The sequence below is a fragment of the Pongo abelii genome, chromosome 9 (assembly GCF_028885655.2).
Source record: "Pongo abelii isolate AG06213 chromosome 9, NHGRI_mPonAbe1-v2.0_pri, whole genome shotgun sequence".
NCBI classification, from domain to species: domain Eukaryota; kingdom Metazoa; phylum Chordata; class Mammalia; order Primates; family Hominidae; genus Pongo; species Pongo abelii.
Window position 1 is genome coordinate 127230101 of NC_071994.2, and position 20147 is coordinate 127250247.

Sequence of the window (20147 nt, forward strand, 5' to 3'; positions counted from 1 at the left end):
AGAAAAGGGATTTGGCATATATGAGAATTATCACGACACTACCAAAGTTAGTACATGAGAGTACACAATGTGTGGGAAAAAATTATAGTGGCAGATCAAAAGTAACCTATGAATTTCCCTAAAGCTGGTCTCATTTTTTGTTAAGGGAACTGCTTCTTCTTTATCTAAGTCACAGCACAGGACAGGCAGGGAGATTGTAGCCAGTGAGCAAAAAAAGAGACAGTGAGAACAGGGAGTCAAAAAGTCACAAGAGCCAGAGGAGAATCATACAAGACATTTCAAGGTCCAGAGAGTGGAGACACTAGCCACACGCATGTTTTCCTCTGTGGGGTGTTTTGAACCAGAAGGGGTATCAGGTGAGAAAACCTTGAACGAATGACAATGTAGGTTTGACTGACTTGGGTAGATTTGAAAGTGGTGAGTGAGGATTTGAATAGAAATTGAGGAAGGCCATTGGTAGCTGGTGACATTGGATGCCCAGTGTCAGAAGAGTTAATGTTAAGTATTAATTGTGGTCTCCCGAGTTGAAGACATTTGCATTAGGAAGGTTTTCTGGCCTGGATGTCTGGTGTAATAGATCATTTAGAAGAACACATGGAAAACAAGGGCTGTTGGGTGTTGACTGCTTATCTGTAATGAAGATCTTAAAATCACAGTCCTCGGGTTTTAAATTTCTAACTTAATACATGGACAGAGAACTAGATTATTTCTATAACTGTCCAAGCAGAATCTGCTATCTCTTATAGAATTGGGGATAATCTAGTTAAGTTAATGAATTGCAATGTAGATTAAATACACATACTTACTACGTTTCTTTTGTGGTAGTTAAGACATTTACTGTGAAAGGGTGGGACACTGAGAGTTGGAATGGGGTCATTGGTTCTCTACCTCTCCTGGTGATTTTACATATCATATTAGTAAATTTATTTTCTGCTTATACCTAGGAAGGGCATAAAAAATTTAAGTTATTTTGGAATGGGATGGCAATTTCTAATGCAAGTAGCAGTTTACAGGAAGGGTCTGAGAGTCTCGAATCTGCCATTTTCAGATAAAGGATATACAGAAGCCCAGGGACATTCAGTGATTGTGATAAAATAATGTCTCATTTTGTTGTGGCCACTGGCTGAAACAGCAAAAACAATATATATATATATATTTTTTTTTTGAGATGGAGTCTCGCTCTGTCACCAGGCTGGAGTGCAGTGGCACAATCTCAGCTCACTGCAACCTCTGCCTCCCGGGTTCAAGCAATTCTCCTGCTGCTACCTCCCAAGTAGCTGGGACTACAGGCACGCACCACCACGCCCAGCTGATTTTTGTATTTTTAGTAGAGATGGGATTTCACCCTGTTGACCAGGATGGTCTCAATCTCTTGACCTCATGATCCGCCCGCCTCGGCCTCCCAAAGTGCTGGGATTACAGGTGTGAGCCACTGCTCCCAGGCCAACACATATCTTTTGAATGTAGATTCTTAATTATAATATCAGATGAATTCGTTTTTCCAGGGTTCTCATGTAAAATTAGGAAATAATTTAAAAAGGACAGGACTCTAAAATGCAAAGGAGATTAGTGGCGAGATTTGAATGATGCAGTGCCCTGATTCCCCAACTGCACATGGAATCTTCATAGCCAGAAAAATTGGTCTCTACTTCTCTGTCTGATGAGGCTATTCCTATCTTGCTTCCAGATTCAAGATGCTGCTCCAAGAAAGAGTTTTCTTTGGTCGCATATCTCAGATGCCCTTCCCCCCTCCCTAGTTCACCCCCTTTCCCACATTAATTTTTGTCAGATGAAAATAAATTCTGAAAAAGTTTTTTTCATTTTTTATCTATCCTCTCAAGCATTTATCCTCTGAGTTACAAGTAATCCAATTACACTCTTTAAGTTATTTTGTAATGTACAATTAAGTTATTATTGACTCTAGTCACCCAATTATGCTATCAAGTAGTAGGTCTTATTCCTTCTTTCTATTTTTTGTACCCATTAACCATCCACACTTCCTCCCCAACTCCCCCATTACTCTTCCCAGCCTCTGGTAACCATCCTTCTACTCTCTGTGTCCATGAGTTTAATGGGTTTGATTTTTAGCTCCCCAAAATAAATGAGAACATGTGATGTTTGTCTTTCCATGCCTGGCTTATTTCACTTGACATTAATGATCTCCAGTTCCATCCATGTTGTTGCAAATCACAGGATCTCATTCTTGTTTATGGCTGAATACTACTTCCTTGTGTATATGTACCACATTTTCTTTATCCATTCATCTGTTGATGAACACTTAGGTTGCTTCCAAATCTTGACGATTGTGAACAGTGCTGCAACAAACATAGGAGTGCCATTGAAGATTTGTATGCATTCTCAACATAAGCATGTTTTCCAGACATTCTGCATCCAATGTGCCAGCTTGCTCAGATAATAGTAGTCTTATGTTATTTACTTACTGATTGGTTGATTGACATTAAGGCTCAACAGTAGCTTACATTAAATAAAGTTAAGGTACAGGGACAGAAATCTAATGGCTTGGTAAACCAGATATATGGAAGTAGATTTATCAAGTGCCACCTGTCTACTTGTGTGTAAACCATATTCCCTGAAAGAGCAAGAAACGTACTCCCTTTACCAAGTATCTAAAAATTACATTGAGGAAGGAAACATTAGGGACCAAGGATAGTAGTAGATGGATGCAGTTGAAATAAACTTCTCAACATTACAATGATTGATGGATCATAAGTAGTGGGACTAAACTACCAGAGGAGAAGTGGAGAAAGTTATTGGAGTGAACAATAAGAGCACTGTGATAGTCTAAATAGATCAACCAACAAAGAATTTTGGCAAACCTGAAAGCCCTTCCTTTTTGCTTAATATAACAAAATTCTATCAGGTCTCATAAATAGAGTCCAAAATTAAGCCACCATGAGTGTCAATGCCATTGATCAGTTCCCTGATTGAGTCAGTTTACTGAGTCAGTGTCATTTAAAAGCAGAGCAGGTATTCTCCACAGTAACAACACAAGCATGTGCTATGAATATTCTTCCTGGCCTTCCTCAGATGGACCTGTCTTCCTTCCATGGATTAAATAGTCAGGGAAAATATCTAGACCATTTTAAATTTATTGAACTCTATCTTTGTGAGGTAATGAATGGAGTTTGGAACCAAGTCCACCTTAGTAGAATGTCGAATTACTCTGACCTTATTTCCTAGTTTAGGAGTGTGAAGTTGGAATTGATGTTCTTAGTAACTGAGAGAATCTCTGTGTTGATTCCCTGACCTGGAAATAAGTAGGGGCTGTTTCAATAGAAAGGAGCATATGGAAGCCCCTGGGTATTCCAATTTTCAGTAAAAGAGTCATAAAAACTACTGTATCTTTAGGGCAGCTCATTGAGATTAATATCACTATCAACGTCTTAAAAGATTCAGGATGTAAATTTTTATCACATTTCCATTTAACTCAGCAGTTTGATAGGTGAAGAATGACCGGGAATTGTAAGTTAACTTGGTAGCCACTAATATTATATCTCCTGATCTAGATGTGTTTTTATTGGAATATATCAGTACAGTCACTAGCCCAGTGATATTAACTGATTAATGCTTTTGTCCGAATTTCCCCAAATACAAAATATGTTATATGCAAACAATTTTTATATGTGAATACATACCCACATATTCATACATACATATATACATATATATAATAAAATAAAATGTGTAACCAGGATCCAATTTGATAATAAAATGTTGCAAAACCATTAAATGAATTTATTTTTGTACTTTTATCCCATACAGCCTGCTCTCCCTACCAGAGATAATGTTCCTGAAATGTCTGTTAACCCTTCCCTTGATTTTCTTTATAACCTTACTGCCCCAGCCTGGCAAAGTATTGTCACCTAGTTGGTGTTATAATTGTGACTTCCAAAAGGCCATTCCACCTTTCTTTCAATCCAGTTGCTTCAGAATGATGAGGAACATGGTAAGACCAGTGAATTCCATGACCACAAGCCCACTGATGTACTTCTTTAGCTGTAAAGTGAGTGCCTTGGTCAGAGGCAATACTCTGTAGAATACCATGATGGTCGATTAGGCATTCCATGAGTCCACAGATGGTAGTCTTGGCAGAAGCACTCCGTGCAGGATAGGCAAACCCATATCCGGAGTGTCTATTCCAGTGAGGACAAACCTCTGTCCTTTCCATTATGGAAGAAGTTCAATTTAATCAACCTTCCACCAGGTAGCTGGCTGATGACCTCAAGGAATGGTGCCATATCGAGGGCTCAGTGTTGGTCTCTGTTGCTAGCAAATTGGGCACTCAGTGTGGCCATAGCCAGGTCAGCCTTGGTGAGTGGAAGTCCATGTTGTTGAGCCCATTTGTAACCTCCATCCCTGCCACCATGGCCACTTTGTTCATGGGCCCGTTGGGCGATGACAGGGTGCCTGGCGTAAGAGGCTGAGTGGTGTCCACAGAACAGGTCATCCTATCCACTTGATTATTAACATCACCTCTGCTGAGATCACCCATTGGTGAGCACTCACATGGGATACAAATATCCCCACATTTTTTGACCACTCAGGCCCATCCACACAGCTCTTCTCCAGATTTCTTTGTCACCAGTTTTCCATTCATGCCTCCTCCAAGTCCCTGACCATCCAGCCAAACCATTGGCTGCAGCCCATGAATCAGTATGTTAATTGCATATCTGGCCATTTCTGCTTCTCCACTGCTTGAATTTCTGCCCACTGGGAGCATTTCCCTTCACTGCTGTTCTTCATGAATGTCCTGGAAAGAGGCTGTAGTGCTGCAGCTGTCCACTTTCGGGTGATGCCTGTATATCGTGCAGGACCATCTGGGAACCAGGCCCTAGTCTTCTCTTCCTCTGTCAACTGATCATAGGGAACGCCCCATGAGGCCATCAGTGTAGGCTGGGGGAGAGAAGGCAGGGTGGCAGGAGTGGAGACCATGGGCACTTGAGTCACCTCTTCATGTAACTTGCTTGTGCCTTCAAGACCTGCTTGAGCCCGATCATGTATATATCATTTCCATTTATTTATGGAATGTTTCTGTGCACAAACCACTTCATGACTATATGGGTCAGAAATCACCCAGTTTATAATAGGCAGTTCAGGTCGTATGGTGACTTGATGAGCCATTGATAAAATATTCTAGAACACTAGAAAACATTTATAGAAAAAATATTTAAAAAGACAAATTTGAAAGTACATTTAACCTTATAATAAAAAAATGAATTAATGTTCTTGTTTCCTAAAGGTTCAGACAAATCAATAAGAAAAACTATTAACTCAAAAGAAAGAAATAATAAAGTTATGAAGCTCTGAACAGCTAATTCACAAAAGGAGATACACTTGTCATACACATGTGATAGGGTTCTATATCATACTCTTATAAAATAATATGTATTTACTCATGCGTGTAAAAGCAATGAAAATTATGACAGCAATAATGTCTAATGATTACTTATACAATCGGGAAATAATTAGGTTAGGTATTTCTTTGGGAAAAGCCACTCTGAAAGTCTAAACAACGAAAAAATGTTTGGGAATTTGGATCTTTTGAACCACTATTCAAAGATGATGAATGAGAGAGTGATGCTGAGCTGGAGAGTGCCAACAAATGAGGACCATTATGGATTCTGGAAAATTTTAAGTTGAGAGCAAGCAGTTGTGAGTGTTTCTGAATCATTGGTGAGGGAAATGGGTAAGTCTTTCCTTCCTCTTAGGTATAAATATTAGTTAGAGGAAGGCATGAGCTGTTCTCAGGAGAGTTCAAATAAGAAACACTAAGGAATTATGTGCATGCTGATGAAGAACCTCTTATTGGTCTCTTCCTATTGTTTTTGTGTTCATCAAGGGAATCTGAAAGCCCAAGAGAAATCCCAGCCTGTGAAACACAAATTAAGTTCAGTTCCCTGCACTTCAACTAGTTTGGTCCCTGTGTAGAAATGGACCACTCTTTCTCAACACTGTGTATCTGTTCTTTGAGTGATAATTTTCAAACTAGTGCCTGAACATAGGGTATAGAAAGTAAAAAATTTTGAGAAAAAACTCTGATGAGTTTTATTATTGAAATGAATCACATACTGTCAGTTGAGTTCTTAAAGGGGCAGATTTAACTCATATTTTTCCTGCTTCTCTTCATCCTCAAGTTCCATATAGAACAATGTTACTTGGAAATCGTTAGCGTTCATCCTAACTTTGGTAATCTAGTCTCTCTTCTTAGACAGATAGATAGATAGATAGATAGATAGATAGATAGATAGATAGATAGATAGACAGATAAAGTAATTAAGGATCTATAAATAGAGTCTAAGTTGCTACAGCATAAACGAGCAAATCAAGCATTGACCCCACTCATTGACACTCCCATCTTAAAGTCTCAGGCTATCTTGAACTTCACATGATTAAAATTTTCATACTTCATCAAATTGGAATATGAGGCTATCTTAGGGATTGGGTCCTCCTGGTGCAGTAGAAGTTTTAGAGTTGTATTTGTTTTATTTTTGTGAGTTCTAATATCTATGTTGATGATTTCAATAATCCTATCCCTTTTATTTTTTCTCATATTTGAAAAAAATCTGACTTTAATATAGCTTAAGTCACATACCTTAAAGATAGGACACATTGTATCTCAGCTCTACTAATAGCAGAGATCCTGGTTTCTTTTGTATTGGTGGAACAGTTTTATAATATTTTCCCATAAACTATTAATAAAAATTCTGAACTAAGATGATATATTGTATTCAGTTAAAATGTAATTTCTGCTTCAATTTTAGTTGTATAGAATACCAACTTTTTTCGACATCAAGCCAACGTATGTCTTCCCTCCTGCTTTGGTTTCATTTTCCCTGTCTCAGGTGGTAGCTATTAAATAAGAAACATAGATTTGATGGAATGCTCTTCTCTTATAAGAACATTTTCCTAGGTTTGTGAGCATGTGGAGTAGGGGAGAATGGTAGGGGCAAAATATGTTCTCTAACAAAATCAATATTAGAAAATATTTAGACATCTGGGATAGAGGTATGTGTGATACCTAGTAGGTTGTAGTTGGGAGAACACATATGAACATCATGTTTCTGGAGCCTCTTGGGGGATGGTCAAGTGTAAGAGAAACAGAAGGGGAGTCATGTATGAAGCCTGGTGTTTTCTGGGTCATTTGGGAGGTTGTGGGAAATCCCACTATGAGTTGTGCTAAGATCCCCCCTGCTCTGAGAGACCTGAGAGACACCCTTTTAAATAGAGACAGGAATGGGGGCACCAGTAGCAGTAGCAGGAATGAATCCTTCCTCAAAATCTAGCTTTGAAATTGAGAAAACTAATAATAATAGGATAATAATAAGATATATGTATTTTCTTACTCTCCGTGATCAAAAATGGCAATTCTGTAATACTGCTGCAAGGCATAATGTTTCATGACTCACTGTCATTTATTGAGCGGTTATCACCTGCCAGACACAGTGCGAAGTACTTTACATGTTTCATCTTATTTAATACTTATAACTTCTCAGTCAAGTAGGTGAGGCTAGTAATACCAAGTAATATGTGAGGAAACTAGAGATGAATTTGGTATACTGTAAACTTCTGAAATATTAACTGCTACCAAAAAGTAAATTCTTAGAATTAATAAAATGTGATGGGTAGAATTCAAAACAACCTCACAGATCCCCTAGACCACCTTCGTTGTATACCCTCCCTATATAATCACTGTCCCCTTAGTGTGGGTGGGACTTGGGAAAATGACAGGAATTCACTCCATTGATTCCATTATATTACATAACACATTAGCAGAGCAAACTGGAGAGAGATTTTCTTGCTGGCGTTGAAGAAGTAAGCTGTCATGTTGTAGAAGGCCAGGTAACGAGGATCCTAGGATCTAGGATGGCTTCTACAAGTTGAGAGTGATATGCCCTGCCAACAACCAACAGGAAAACTGGGACCTCAGTCCTAAAACTGTAAGGAACTGAATCATGCCAAAAACAATAATCTTGGAGGATGATCCCAAGCCTCAAATGAAATTGCAGCCTCTGGCTGATATACTGATTAAAACCTGCTGAGACCATGAGCAGAGGATCCAACTGACCTGACCCACAGAGAGGGTGAAATAATAAAATTACATGTTTTATGCCACTGTTTATGGTCATTTTTAATATATCAGTGAAAATCTAATACAGTGTGTTTCTTCTACTTTCTTCTGCATGTGGATCTCTATTTGTGTGTGTACGTGTGTGAGAAACAGAGAGAAAGAAAGATTGGAAAATTACTTCATCTTTATGAAAGAAGCTTTGTAACAGTGAAGGCCAGGATAACTGTAGAATTATCTACCATGGGTGATGCAGTTTCCACATAGAGAATGGGTTATCAGTTCTCAATTAACTGCTACATGCTGGATGCTCTTTATATCCCAGTGGGGAGAGAGATGAAGGGTGAGAAGAAATGTCCAACGCCATCCTCATGACAGCGTTCATCCTCATGGACCTTCCCCATGCCCCAGCTCTGGACGCCCCACTCTTTGGAGTCTTCCTGGTGGTGTATGTGCTTACTGTGCTGGGGAACCTTCTCATCCTGCTGGTGATCAGGGTGTACTCTCACCTCCACACCCCCAGGTGTACTCTCTCCTCCACACCCCCAAGTACTACTTCCTCACCCATCTGTCCTTCATTGACTTGTGGTTCTTCACTGTCACGGTGCCCAAAATGCTGATGACCTTGTTGTCCCTGTGTGGCAAGGCTATGTCCTTTCACAGTTGTATGACCTAACTCTATTTCTTCTACTTCCTGGGGAGCACCGAGTGTTTGCTCTACATGGTCATGTCCTGTGATCGCTATAGAGGAAATACTCAGCACTTCCCAAGTAGTGAAAACACTCCCCACGAAGTGAGCCAAATGCTAGTGGCCCAGGAGGGCACACGTGCTCCCACTCATCAGCCTGGCATATCTGAGTGGGTAACTAAGAGTGGATAGTTCTTAGTGGGCAATTCAAAATTAGTAATATAATTTAGTTATCCATGTGAAATGTATTACATGTATAGGTCTCAGCATTAAACATTATTCCAAATGACCTGCACAGTTATAATTCTTTCACAGATTATCTAAGACATTTTTAAATTCACAGCTAGATTTTTATTTAGGATGAACGTGCTTGTAATATCTATTGATGCATTTCTCATCAATAGATTTTTTTTAACTTTAAAAAAATATATATATATATTGTAGTTGGGTCTCAGGGATACACAGTGGAATCATTCTTATATGTGAGCTGATGACATGCTTTTGTATTTTTTTGTGTGTACACAAAAATTTAAGAATTTACAATCGTGGGGGATATTGTTTAAGGATAACAAATATGAGAGGTAATTTTTCTGTTTGTGGCTATTTCTATTTAAATATCTTTTTGGTTGTTTTAGTATATCTATGTATTTGTACATGTATATACAAATCCAAATGTATGCGAAAGAAAGCATACAATATATAATATATAGATATGTTAATGAAAATTCGACACACACACACACACACACACGTACATATATCCTCTAAAATATATGTATATATATGTATCCCCTAAAATATATGTACATATATGTACATATATCCCCTAAAATATTATTTGTAGAAACACCACATTAAATTGGCAGAGATAGCAAACTATTCAAAATGACTATCAAATAATGAATGTAATATAAATTGTTGTATATTCACACAATGGATTACTATACAGCAACGATAATATATGATCTATAGCTACATGTAAGATGATATATGCATTTATCTTTTGTGCTCATTTATTTATGTTTATTAACATTCAATATAAAAAATTAAATATCTAGATCAGTGAAGGCAATCTTGCCCTGCCAGTTTTGCTTAGCAATGTCTGGAGATATTGTTGCAGGTCACAGGTGCTCACATCCAGCGGCTAGAGGCCAGGGATGTGGGTAAACATCCCACAGTGCATAGCACAGACCCTCATCACAAGGCTTATCTTGCCCTAAACATCCATTGTGCTGAATATGAGAAAACTTGATCTGACTTTAAGTAAAAATGCGTGAGACCACTACAATAGAAATAACAAGATATTTTCAAAGAAATATAAAAGTTGCTGAAGAAACTGGGCATTACTATACGCATATAAAATGGAAGATTCATATTTTAAAGTCACCAATTCTCTTTGAATTGATATATATAGATTCAATGTAATTCCAATAAAATCCCAGCATTTGATTTTGCAGATATGAATATGTAGATCCTACAGTGTGTATTGAAACGAAATGGATCAGGAAAATGGTCAAGGCAGTCTTGCAGAAATAAAATACAGTTGAAAGATACACAACACCAGATATCAAAACCTATTATGAAGCTATACTAATTCAGAAAGTGTAGAATTGGTATAAGTATTTGTATGGAAATGAAGAGAGGATAAAAGAAATAGACTTGTATATATTCATATAACAAAGATGGCACTTCAGTGCAGTAAAGCAATAATGGTTTCTTCAATACATTATTTTGAGTTATTGGGTTTTCAGAATGAAAAAATAATCTTGACCCTATCTCATACTATACACATAAAAAATCAATTACAATGGATAGGAGATAAAAATATGGTAGATTTTATGACATTCAGTTAGTAAATATATTTCAAAGAAAACAAACAGAAGAAGCTAACCATAAAAATGATACATTAAAGTTATTACATTTTGAAATAGAAAATCTTCAGCTTATTTTCTTTGCATATAATTTAATAAAACCAGAGTTTAATAAGCAAGTTATAAAATAGAAAACAAAACCATGAGAATTTAAACAAAATCCATAAAAACATCTTCTGTTAATGAGGTAATTATAACTATAATTAAAATTGTATAGCAAATAAAAACATCCTGATGTTACATGTGAAGTAAAATTAATTTCCAATGAAATAGGGATATAATGAAGGAAAAAAACTTAAAGCATTAAATATTACATAAGTGAAAGTAATAAACCTGTGTGCAAGAAAATCCTTTGAAAGCAAAATACTAACATCAGAAATATATTGGAATCAATTAATAAAATATCCTAGAACATTAAAAGCATCTGTACAAATAAAAATTACTTAAATAACAAAAATTTGAGAGCACATTTTATCTTACAATAAAACAAAGAATTAATGTTTTTAATTTGTAAAACTTCAGACAAGTTAATAGGATAAAGATTATTATCTAAAAGGAAAGAAATCAGTAAAGATCTTGAAAAGTTAATTTTCAAAAGGAGATATATGCATGAAATGTTGAACAGTGTTTACTCATGCTTGTAAAAGCAATGAAAATTATGACAGCAGTACTATCTAGTTATTACTTATACAACAGGGAAATAATTATTTTAGGTAGGTTTATCTTTGGAGAGGAGCCACTCTGAAACTCTAAACAACAAAAAAAGTTTGGGAATTTGGATGTTTTGAACCACCATACAAAGACAAATGAGAGAGTGATGCTGAGCTGCAGAGCACCAAGTGAGGACGATAATGGATTCTGGAAAATTTTAAGTTGAGAGCAAGCAGTTGTGAGTGTCTCTCAATCACTGGTGAGGGAAAAGAGTAAGTCATTCCTCCTTCTTTCCTCTTAGATACAAATATTAGTTCCAGGAAGATAAGGACTCTTCTCAGGAGGGTTCAAATTAGAAACACTAAGGAAATGCATGCATGCTTATGAAGAACTTTTCACTGGTCTCTTCATGTTGTTTTGTGCTCCTCAGGGGAACCCAAAAGCCCCAGAGAAATCCCATCCTCTGAGACACAAATCAAGTTAAGTTCCTGCCCATGTTCATTTCCATTCCCTGCACTTCAACTAGTTTGGTCCTTAAATAGAGATGGACCAGTCTTTCTCAACACTGTGCACCAGTTCTTTGAGTGATATCTTGCAAACTAGTGCCTATACATAGTGGGTAGAAAGTGAAAAATTGGGGGAAAAAGTTAGATGAGTTTTACTACTGAGAAGAATCACATACTGCAAGGTGAGTCCTTAGAAATGCAGATTTAAACTTATTTTCTCTATCTTCCCTTCTTTTCTTTATCTTAACTTTAATTCAGAGCTAAGATATTCAGGAATTATTAGAATGTGTTCTAAAATTGATTAATCAAGGTAGACTGATGTAATTGAGGGTATACAAATAGGGACCAAATGTCTTCATCAGGGATATTCAAGGCAAACATTGTCTCTACTGATTGAGACTCCTGCCTTAAGTATCAGGGAACAATGGACTTCACCTCATAGAATTTTCATATTTCATAAAATCTGATTATGCCGCATTCCTGAGGACTGGGTCCTGCTGGTACAGTAGAAATTTCAGAGTTATAGCTTCTATTTTTAAGGTTCTGATATCCATGTTGGTGATTATAATAATGCTGCTTCTGCTATTTATTTACATGTTTGAAAAACCTTGCTTTAGTGTAGCTTCAGCTGCATTTCCTGGTGGTAATAGGTCAGGATACATTTTACCTAGGTTCTGTAAACTGCAGATATCCTGGTTTCTTCCATATTAGTGAATCAGTTTCATAGTCTTCCCCACAGAACAATTCATAACAAGCCTAGACTAAGAAAACATTTTGTATTCAGTTAAAAACATCATTTCAACCTGAATACCAATTGTACAGAATCTCAGCTTTTCTTCACATCACGCCAACATATATCCTTCCTCTTGCATTGGTTCTGTTTTCCTGTCTTAGGTGGTAGGTATTAAAAAAGAAACATAGACTTGAAAGAATTGTCTTTTATTATGCATTGCCTGGGGTTATGAATATATGGAGAAGGGGAAGATGATGGGAAGCAAAATGTTATCTCTAACAAAGCCAATATTAGGAAACATTTACACATCTAGGATAGAGTGATGTACAATAGAAAGCTAGCCCCTATCTAGTAGATTGTAGTTGGGAGAGCACATATGAACATCATGTTCTTAGAACCTCCCAGGGGATGGCCTAGTGTAAGAGAAACAGGGCCAGTCATGTATGAAGCTTGGTGCTCTCTGGATCATTTGGGAGGTGGGAGGTTGTAGGAATCCCACTATAGAGTTGTGCTGAGATTCTTACCTGCTCTAAGAGACCTAGGAGAAGCCCTTTAAAAGCAGGCAATAGTAAGGACATCAGTAACAGTATTGGGCATGAAATAGTCCACAAAGACATAGCTCTTAGATTAATAGGGACTCTCTGAAAACACTCAGAGAATATATGAACTCTATCTAAGATAAAAAATGGCAAATCCGTAATACTGCTGCAAGGCACAATGTCATAAGACTCAGTATCATTTATTGAGCAGTTATTACCTGCCAGGCATAGTATTTAGTACTATACATTAACCTTATTTAATGCTGAGAATTTCTCAGTGAGGTAGGTGATGTTAGTGATGTCAGATATAATAACATATGAGGAAACTAGTGGATAATTTATGTGTACTGTATTTCATTCCTAGTAACAATTAAATTCTTGTTCTTTTAAGTTTTCCCATGAACTCTGCAATGAAAATAGAATATGGTAGGTGGAATCCCAAGGAGCCCTCTAAATTCCCACCCACTGGTATACATTTCCTATTTAATAACCTTTCAGTGTGCATGAGACCTGTGACTATGATGGGATATCACCCCGATTACAATTATGTTACAGAACATTTTGCCACAGTAAACTGGACAGAGATTCTTTTCTTGAATTTGAAGAAGTAAGCTGTCATGTCATCAAAGGCCAGGTGAGGAGGAATTTAGGACATAGGGTGACCTCTGTAAAATGAGATTGATATGTCCTGCCAAAAACCAGCAAAAAAACAGACCTCTGCCCAAAAACTGCAAGAATGGGATACTGCCAACACCTGCAATAGACTTGGAAGAGGATTGTGGTCCTCCCATGAGATTTCAGCTTCTGGTGACACATTGATTGAGACCTGTTGATACTCTCAGCAGAGGGTCCAGCTGACCTGACCCACAGAGAGGGTGAGATAAAAATTTTACACGTTTTATGGCACTAAGTTTGTGGTATTTTTTAATATATCAATGGAAATCTAATATAGTGTTTCTCTACTTTCTTCTGCATGTGTGTCTCTGTGTGTGTGCACCTGTGTGCATGTGTGTGAGAGAGGCTGAAATAATTTCATCATCATCTCTATGAGGGAAGCTTTGTAACAAGCAAAGTGCAGGATAACTCCAGAATTATCTACCTGGTTAATGCAGTTTCCACATAGAGAATGGATTCTCATTTCTCAATTAACTGCTAAATGCTGGGCGCTCTTTATACCCCCAGAGGGAGAGAGACCAAGAATGAGAAGAAATGTCCAATGCCAGCCTCATGACAGCGTTCATCTTCACGGGCCTTCCCCATGCCCCAGGGCTGGACGCCCTCCTCTTTGGAGTCTTCCTGTTGGTTTATGTGCTCACTGTGCTGGGGAACCTCCTCATCCTGCTGGTGATCAGGGTGGATTCTCACCTCCACACCCCCATGTACTACTTCCTCACCAACCTGTCCTTTATTGACATGTGGTTCTCCACTGTCACGGTGCCCAAAATGCTGATGACCTTGGTGTCTCCAAGCGGCAGGACTATCTCCTTCCACAGCTGCGTGGCTCAGCTCTATTTTTTCCACTTGCTGGGGAGCACCGAGTGTTTCCTCTACACGGTCATGTCCTATGATCGCTACCTGGCCATCAGTTACCCGCTCAGGTACACCCGCATGATGAGTGGGTGCTCGTGTGCTCTCCTGGCCACCAGCACTTGGCTCCGTGGCTCTCTGCACTCTGCTGTCCAGACCATAATGACTTTCCATTTGCCCTACTGTGGACCCAACCGGATCCAGCACTACTTCTGTGACGCACCGCCCATCCTGAAACTGGCCTGTGCAGACACCTCAGCCAACGAGATGGTCATCTTTGTGGACATTGGGATAGTGGCCTCAGGCTGCTTTGTCCTGATAGTGCTGTCCTATGTGTCCATCGTCTGTTCCATCCTGCGGATCCGCACCTCAGATGGGAGGCGCAGAGCCTTTCAGACCTGTGCCTCCCACTGCATTGTGGTCCTTTTCTTCTTTGTTCCCTGTGTTGTCATTTATCTGAGACCAGGCTCCATGGATGCCATGGATGGAGTTGTGGCCGTTTTCTACACTGTGCTGACGCCCCTTCTCAACCCTGTTGTATACACCCTGAGGAACAAGGAGGTGAAGAAAGCTGTGTTGAAACTGAGAGACAAAGTAGCACATCCTCAAAGGAAATAAATACTAGGAAGTAAATACACTAGTTTGTTTAAAAATAGTAATCTAATTTAGTTATTCATGTGAAATTGGTTACATGTATAGTTCTCAGTGTTAAACATTATTCCAAAACACCTGCACAGTTATAATTCTTCCACAGATTGTCTAAGACAGTTTTAACATCACAGCTAGACTTATGTTTATGATGAACATGATTATATTCTGAATTATTGACTCATTTCTCATCAATAAGTTTATATTAAGTTTAAAACATATTTTAATCAAATCTCAGGGATAGATGATTAATTGATGTTTATAAATTGATAAACGGTTTTTGTGTTTTGTTTGATTTCATATACACATAAACTTAAGAATGTACCATCATGGAGACATAGTTCAAAACCAGAAACAAATATTATTCAAAACCAGCAAAAAATATCATTTTTCTAATCGTGGCTGTTCAAATTTCTTTTTGGTTTTAACGTATCTATATATTTGTATGTGTATATACTAATCCAAACATGTATACAAAAGAAAGTACATGACATTTAACATATTTAACATATAGGTTTTCATATATTTATGTTATGTATATGTATTTGTCTATTTACATATATATCTGAAAACATTTCTAGAAACACTATTTTAATTGGCAAGAATAGCTAGCTATTAATATTTAAAATATTACCAATGAATCAATTAGAAATTGTATATTCACAGAATAGATTACTATCCAGCAATGATAACGAATGATCTAACAACTACATGTATAATTGTTTATTCACTTTATACATTTGCACCCATTTTTAATGTTTGTTAAGATCCAATATAAAAAATTAAATCTCTTAAATATCTAGATTACTTGGGGCTGTTTTGTCTCCTAGTTCACTTGGCAATGTCTGGAAATATTCTTGCTTGTCACACACGCTGGCATCTATTGGCGATAGGTCAGGGGTGTTAAACATTCCACAATGCACAGGAGAGACCCTCACAACGAAGCTTATCATGGCCAAATGTCGATAGTGCTGAGGATGAGAACCCGGAGCTGAATTTAATTTTAAGCAACATGTGTAAGACCACGACAATAGAAATAAAATATTTTCAGATAAATATAAAATTTGCTGAATGAATCTAAGATTATAAAGTGCACGTGGAGACTCATATTTTTAAAATACCAATTCCATTCAAATTGATCTATAGATTTGACGCTATTCCAAGTAAAATCCCAGCATTTGATTTTGCAGCTATGGACATGTGGATCTTAAAGTGTGGATTGAAATGGAATGAGTCCCAAAATGGTCAAGACTCTCTTGAAGAAATAAAGGATAACTGAAAGATTGACAACACTAGTTGTCAGAACTTATGACAAAGCTATAGTAACTCAGAGAGTCTTGTATTTGTATGAGACTAGACAAATAGAAAAATGGAACTGAATACAGAGTAAAGAAATAGACTGGTACATATTTGTATGACAAAGATGACATTGCAAAGCAATAAAGCATGATTGCTTTCTTGGATAAGTTATTTTGGGGTATCTGGGTATTCAGAATAAAAAAATTAGTCTCGATCCTATTTCATACTATACACATAAAATACTCAATTATAGTAGATAGGATATATAAATGTGGTGGACTGTATGACACTTGTTTAGGTAAGACACTTTTTAGTAATGCAAAACCTTTTTGGAAAAAAATTAATTAAAATACTTTTTTAAATTTATTTTTTATTATTATACTTCAAGTTCTGGCGTAGATGTGCACAACTTGCAGGTTTGTTTCATAGGAATACATGTGCCATGTTGGTTTGCTGCACCCATCAACTCATCGGTTACATTAGGCATTTCTCCTAATGCTATCCCTCCCCCAGCCCCCCACCCCACAAAAGGTCCCGGTGTGTGATGTTCCCCTCCCTGTGTCCATGTGTTCTCATTGTTCAACTCCCACTTATGAGTGAGAACATGTGGTGTTGGTTTTCTCTTCTTGTGTTACTTTGCTGGAAGATGTTAGTTTCCAGTTTCATCAATGTCCCTGCAAAGAACATGAACTCATCCTTTTTTATGGCTGCATAGTATTCCATGGTGTATATAAGCCACATTTTCTTTATCCAGTCTATCATTGATGGACATTTGGGTTGGTTCCAAGTCTTTGCTATTGTGAACAATGCTGCAATAAACATACATGTGCATGTGTCTTTATAGTAGCATGATTTATAATCCTTTGGGTATATACCCAGTAATGGGATTGCTGGGTCAAATGGTATTTCTAGTTCTAGATTCTTGAGGAATCATGACACTGTCTTCCACAATGGTTGAACTAATTTACACTCCCACCAACTGTAAAAGCGTTCCTATTTCTCCACATCCTGTCCAGCATCTGTTGTTTCCTGACTTTTTAATGATCGCCATTCTAGCTGGCATGAGATGGTATCTCATTGTGGTTTTGATTTGCATTTCTCTAATGACCAGTGATGATGCGCATTTTTTTGCAAAAAAAAATTTAAAGAAAATAAACAAAGGAAGCTAACTATAAAAATAATACATGAGACTAAAGTCATTACATTTTAAAATAGAAATTTTGCCACTCATTTTCTTTGATGATAATGTAATAAAACTAGAGGTTAATAAGCAAAGTATAAGAGAGAATATAAAAATAATTGGGGTCTTAAATCAAAATTTTTAAGAAGAAACCCACTTCAGTTAATGAGGTAATTACAACTAGAATCTCAAATTATATAGAAAATAAAAACAGGCTTATGTCACACATAAAGTAAAATTAATTTCAGATGAAGTAAAGATTTAAATGAAGGAAAAAAACCTTAAAGCACTAAATATTATGTAAGTGAAAACTGATAAACTTGTGTGCAAGACAGTGGTTTTGTTTTTTGTTTGTTTGTTTGTTTTTGAGACAGGGTCTGGCTCTGTCGCTCAGGCTGGAGTGCCGTAGCACCATCTCCACTCACTGTAACCTTGGCCTCGTAGGCTCAAGTGATCCTTCCACCTCAGCCTCCTGAGTAGCTGGGTCTACAGGCACTCACCACCACGCCTAGCTAATTTTTGTATTTTTTGTAGAGACGGGATTTCACCATGTTGCCCAGGCTGGTTTCCAATTCCTGGGCTCAAGTGATCTGCCTGCCTTGGCCTCCCAAAGTGCTGAGATTACAGGTGTCAGCCACCAATATAGGCCAAGAAAATCCTTTTAAAGCAAAATACTGACATCAGAAAACATAGTAGAATCAATTTATAAAATTTCCTAGAACAGTAAACATATCTATACAAATTTAAAAATATTTAAATGGCAATAAATTTGGAAGTACATTTTACCTTACAGTGAAAAACAAATTAATGCTTTCAATTTGTAAAACTTCAGATAAATGAATAAGATAAAGACTATTACCATGAAAAAAGCAATGAATAAAGATTCTAAAAAGTCAATCTTCAAAAGGAGATGTACACATGAAATATTTATTCAGGCTTGTAAAAGCAATGAAAATTATGACAGTAATAATATGTAATGATTACTTATACAATTGGAATATAATTATGTTAGGTAGGTAGATCTCTGGGGGAAAAGCCACCCTGAAACTGTAAACAACAGAAAAACTTTGGGAATTTGGATCTTTTGAACCACCATACAAAGATGGTGAATGAGACGGTGAGGCTGAGCTGGAGAGCGCCAACAAATTTTCCAGGACCATTATGGATCATGGAAAATTTAGAGTTGAGAGCGAGCAGTTGTGAGTGTATCTCAAATACTGGTGAGGGAAAAGAATAAGTCAGTCCTCCTTCTTTCTTCGTATGTATAAATATTGGTTCCAGAAAGACACTGGGCTCTTCTCAGGGGGGTTCAAATAAGAAACACTAAGGAAATGCATGCATGCTTATGAAGAACTGTTCATTGGTCTCTTCTTGTTGTTTTCTGCTCATCAAGGGAACCCAAAATCCCAAGAGCAATTCCATCTTCTGAGACATAAATCAAGTTAAGTTCCTACCCACCTTCGTTTCCATTCCCTTCACTTCCACTAGTTTGGTCCTTGAATAGAAAGGGGCCACTCTTTCTTAACACCATGTGTCTGTTCTTTGAGTGGTATCCGGCAAACTTGGCACCTGTACACGGCATGTGGAAAGTGACAAATTGGGGCAAAAACTCAAACGAGTTTTACTATTGAAATGAATCACATACTATAAGGTGAGTTCTTAGAAATGTAGATTTAACTTATTTTCTCCTGCTTTCCCTCTTTTCTTTATCTCAAACTTTAATTCAGACAATTAGAGAACTGTTAAGACTTTGTCATAAAATCCGTTAGATAGTTAGATAGACAGATAGATACAGACAAAGTCGCTACATATACTACTATACACTAATATTCAAGTCAAACATTGACCCTGCAGATTGAAACTCTTGCTTTAAACTTCATTGGATGAGGATTTTCACATTCCATCAAAACTGATCATGAAGCTCTGCTGGGGATTGTTGGTCCTTTTGGTACAGTAGAAATTTCAAAGTAATACTGGTTCCATTTTAAAAGTTCTGATATGCATGCTGGTGATTACAGTAGCCTCCTTTCTGCAATTTATTTACATATTTGACAAACCTTCCTTTAACGTAGCTTAAGCCACATTCCCTGGAGGTATCTTATCTGGGCTTTGAGAAGAGCAGAGACTATAATTTCTCTCATATTGATGAACAAGTTTCATAGCGTTCTCCCACTGAACAATTAGTAAGAATCCTGAACTAATACAACATTTTGTATTAAGTAAAAAAATCTTACTTCTGCCTCAATTTCCATTATACAGAATCCCAGCTTCTCTTGACATCAAGGTGACATAGGCCCCTCTTCTTGCATTGGTCCCATTTTTTCCTGTCTCATGTTCTAGGTCTTAATTAAGAGACACAGACTTCATGGAATTGTCTTCTCTTGTGAGATCATTCATTACCTGGATTTATGAGAATAAG

General features: G+C 37.3%; 1 protein-coding gene across 1 annotated transcript; it reads left to right on the forward strand.

Moving 5' to 3' along the window:
* Positions 1 to 11674: 11674 nt before the first annotated feature.
* On the forward strand, positions 11675 to 17546 carry LOC100443557 (olfactory receptor 10G4). The gene is made up of 2 exons (XM_054526219.2): positions 11675 to 11984; positions 14257 to 17546. Exon 2 carries the CDS (start codon positions 14284 to 14286, stop codon positions 15217 to 15219), a length of 936 nt encoding a protein of 311 aa, XP_054382194.1. The 5' UTR covers positions 11675 to 11984; positions 14257 to 14283; the 3' UTR covers positions 15220 to 17546.
* The last annotated feature ends 2601 nt before the right edge of the window (positions 17547 to 20147 follow it).

Excerpts from the sequence above, each read along its gene's own strand:
- LOC100443557 (XM_054526219.2), top strand. The coding sequence starts at position 14,284 with ATGTCCAATGCCAGCCTCATGACAGCGTTCATCTTCACGGGCCTTCCC.